Raw genomic sequence first — 4049 nt, 5'->3', positions numbered from 1 at the left:
AAAGGAACCCGCGCGGAGCCGTACCGTGCCGTACCATGCAGTGGAAAAGCGCCATAAGATGCATCAAACTGCTGTTTGTGTTTTCTGGGTATTACAAAATAATTTGGTTCTTGCATTATGCTTGTTTTTATCATTTTCATTATTTAAATGCTTCTCTTAGTTAGGCCTCAGTTGTTTGATTTCATTGCCTTGTGGAAATGACACCTTAACTTCACCACTAATTTCTGCATTTAACTCTGTTTAAGAAGGAATATTAATAGCTTTGAATTGTGTAAGGTCACGCATTAGGATTAATATTATGATCAACTCTTTTATATCCATCTGAAAACTTTAGATGATAATTTCATCATAATTTCATAAAGATTTGATTTGTTAACCTTATTTTTCAGGAGCTTATGAGTTAAAACTCTCCCTGTACTCCTCAGTTTGCAGGAGTACATGTTTTCATCACTATTCAGTTGCATATGCAGAAGTGAACAAAAGCTTGTTTACTCAAAATACATCGTGCTAATCTCATCTCCTCTCACTAGGGAGGTGCGGTTAGGACGCAATGGAGTCGACGAAATCAAGCGACATAGTTTTTTTAAGAACGACCAGTGGACATGGGAGAACATGAGAGAGAGTGAGTTGAGCTTCTGAACCTCAAATCTGCCAGCTTCGTTATCTTTTTCAATTACCTTAAACACCCCATGAAATCAAAATCGGTCTTTCTATGACTTTGTAGTTAATGTCTGTTATTTTTGAAACCGCCTGTATATTAGTGTACTGGTAAAATCTGCATTCATCAAAGCGTTTCATGGAATCTTCAAAAAGGCATTTTGAAAAATTTGATTTTGTCCAAATTAAGTGTGGCAAATATTCTTTTTGAATTACTCATATTTTTTGAATCCTCATTTATAAATGTGTAAATGCAAAGTGATTTGCTGTAATTTTGTATTCCATCCATCTAATCCTGTGTAGAGACAACAACTGAACTGAAATTGTACCTGCCTTTAATTAGCCTTGATGTATTTGTGCTTGTAGCATTATTTGTTTGTTCTCATTAAAATGCACTACTGTATTGTTGCATGTAGCGGCTGCTCCAGTGGTGCCGGAGTTAAGCAGTGATGTAGACACAAGCAACTTTGACGACATTGAGGAAGATCGAGGGGAGGAGGAGACATTCCCCATTCCTAAAGCATTTGTAGGCAACCAGCTTCCATTCGTGGGCTTTACCTACTACCAGTGAGTACTGAGATTCAGAACAGGCAGTCAGTGCTTAGAGCCCAGATGTTTGTGTTAAATTAATTAATTATTGACTCTCTGTCAGGTTTCCTCGGGAACCAGCTATAAAGACAAGTGACAAACGCAGCTCGACAAAGGAAGATAAGAGTCATGTAAGAAATTTCACTTTCATGGCATTATAATAGTGAGTCTGTCTCTTAAACTGTGAGGGTGACTCGTTTTGTTTCTCTTATCCCTCAGTTGGAGAATCTTCAGAAGAGAATTTATCAGCTAGAAGAACAACTTCACAGTGAGATGCAGCTGAGAGACGAGATGGAGCAGAAGTGCAGGTGTTTATCTGTCTGTTTGTCCATCCACCCAAACACTTTATCTAACCATCCATCTGTCCTTCCAAACCAATCAAACACCTAATCTATTCATCAATCCACCACCAAACTCCCTACCCAAACCAATCAAACCCCTTATCCATCCATCAATCCTTCAATCAACACCCTATCCAAATCAATCAAACACCTCATCCATCCATCCATCCTTCCAAAACTTCTCATCTATCCATTGGTCCATCACCAAACACCCTACTCAAACCAATCAAACACCTCATCCATCCATCCACAAACCAATTAAACTCCTCATCTATCCATCTAAAACCAATTAAACTCCTCACCTGTCCTTCCAAACCAATCAAACACCTCATCCATTCATCAATCCACCACCAAACTCCCTAATCAACCCAATCAAACACCTCATCCATCCATCCATCCTTCCAAAACTCCTCATCTATCCATTGGTCCATCACCAAACATCCTAATCAAACCAATCAAACACCTCATCTGTCCATCCACAAACCAACAAAACTCCTCATCTATCCACTCAAAACCAATCAAACATCTCATCCATCCATCCATCCTTCCAAAACCAAACTCCTCATCTATCCATTGGTCCATCACCAAACACCCTACTCAAACCAATCAAACACCTCATCCATTCATCCACAAACCAATGAAACTCCTCATCTATCCATCCAGAACCAATCAAACACCTCATCTATCAGTCAATCCATCAACAAACACCCTATCCAAACCAAACAAACACCTCATCCATCCGTCCATCCAACCAAACCAAACTAGCTCCTCATCCATCCATCCAAAACCAAACACCTCATCTATCCATTAATCCATCACCAAACACCTCTTCCATCCATCCATCCATCCATCCAAAACCAATCAAATACTTAATCCATCCATCCATCCATCCACCAATCCATCACCATCCAACAATACAAACACCACATTCTTCTATTCAAAACCAATCAAACACCTCATCCATTCAGATCTAAAGCAAACACCTCAATCATCCATCTAAAACCAAACACCATCCATCCACCCATCCATCACCAAAGACCCTATTCAAACCAGTCAAACACCTCATCCATATATCATACATCCACCCAAAACAAACCCCTCTCCTATTCAGCCACAATACAACAGTCTGTCCCAAATACATCCTCAAACCAACCTCTTCATTCCGCCATCCATGCAGTATGTAGATCTATCCATCCTCAATAATCCATCCACCTTTCCTCATTTAAGCTCCTCGTCCCTATATCCAAACCTAAAGTAAAGTTTTCTCACAATAAAATCAGGCCTTTGAAAACTGTTGTTTGATTCATTTACCCCTCAGGGCATCCAATACAAAGCTAGACAAGATAATGAAAGAGTTAGACGAAGAGGTGAGTGTAATTATTTCATCTCTAAAGCATGAATGTAAAGAATTACAGAGGTTTTGTATTTTGTATAAAAGGCTCTAATAGATCATTCAAGTTAAAGATCTGTTAAAACTTCGGTTGTTTTTCGTATGTTAATTCTCGGTTTCTTGTTATTCTGTTGTCCTGACGTAATTCAGCGTAACCTAAGAAAGAGTGTGGAGACTAACATGTCTTTACTGGAGAAAGACAAGATCATGATCCAGCACAGAGCAACAGAACATCAGAGAAAGGCTGAACAGGAGGCTGAAAAACGAAGAAATCTGGAGAATGAGGGTGAGGATTCAGTGTCTCATTCCAATATACCATGGGGGTATTCTAGAAAGCAGGTTATAAAACTTATAGAACCAGCAAAGAGCAGCCAGACCTGTATGTTATATGTATATCAATCTGTAAATTAGCTAATGGAAACAGGACCATGGCCCTAACTTAAATATCATTCAGCCAAGTGCTATGTAGGTCATTATAATATACATTTCAATGTTCTGTTAATACGTTATATGAAAAGATGAAGCTCCCCCCCTCCCCCCAATATAAAATATTTTATTTCTAAAAGCTTTTATTTCCTTTTTACTAGTGTCTACTTTGAAGGAGCAGCTGGAAGACTTGAGGAAAATGAGTCAAAACAATGAAAAGGTCGCCCAGCTGCAGAACCAAGTAAGTTTGTCAAGAACACTTGTGGTATTATAAATATTTAGGAGTTAGACGAGGAGATGATGTATATTTCATGTATACAAGATATGAATGTATGTGTATATACAGTGGGTACGGAAAGTATTCACTTTCCGTACCCACTGTATATATATATATATACTATATATATATATAAGTACTCACACATATAATATTATATTATATATTACTATATTTTTGTATTATTGATATATTGTGTGTGTGTGTGAGTATGTACGTGTATAAAGAGTTCAGATGCAAAAGCCTCTAACTGGCATCTGCTATGTTTAGGTTCAGTAATTTTACTAGGAGCCTGATAAAAATGCTCATTTTAGAAGAAAATTTCAGACGTCATTTAGAGGCTTTTGCATCTGAACTCTTCATACATATA

At 38.0% G+C, this 4049-nt stretch overlaps 1 protein-coding gene across 3 annotated transcripts in view; it reads left to right on the top strand.

The window, feature by feature from the left end:
* The window catches only part of LOC107660398 (rho-associated protein kinase 1-like), a 35458-nt gene that overhangs the window by 4062 nt on the left and 27347 nt on the right, over positions 1-4049 (top strand). For all 3 annotated transcript variants that reach the window (XM_016449684.1, XM_016449683.1, XM_016449682.1), the window contains exons 5-11: positions 531-622; positions 1074-1224; positions 1310-1376; positions 1465-1553; positions 2905-2953; positions 3127-3262; positions 3564-3643. In XM_016449684.1, coding sequence (XP_016305170.1) covers positions 531-622; positions 1074-1224; positions 1310-1376; positions 1465-1553; positions 2905-2953; positions 3127-3262; positions 3564-3643 — 664 coding nt within the window. The remainder of the gene's footprint in view (positions 1-530; positions 623-1073; positions 1225-1309; positions 1377-1464; positions 1554-2904; positions 2954-3126; positions 3263-3563; positions 3644-4049) is intronic.

The sequence above is a fragment of the Sinocyclocheilus anshuiensis genome, unplaced genomic scaffold (assembly GCF_001515605.1).
Source record: "Sinocyclocheilus anshuiensis isolate Anshui unplaced genomic scaffold, SAMN03320099.WGS_v1.1 scaffold1635, whole genome shotgun sequence".
NCBI lineage: Eukaryota > Metazoa > Chordata > Actinopteri > Cypriniformes > Cyprinidae > Sinocyclocheilus > Sinocyclocheilus anshuiensis.
The sequence above is the reverse complement of the archived record's forward strand: the minus strand, read 5'-3'. Positions and strand labels throughout refer to the sequence as shown.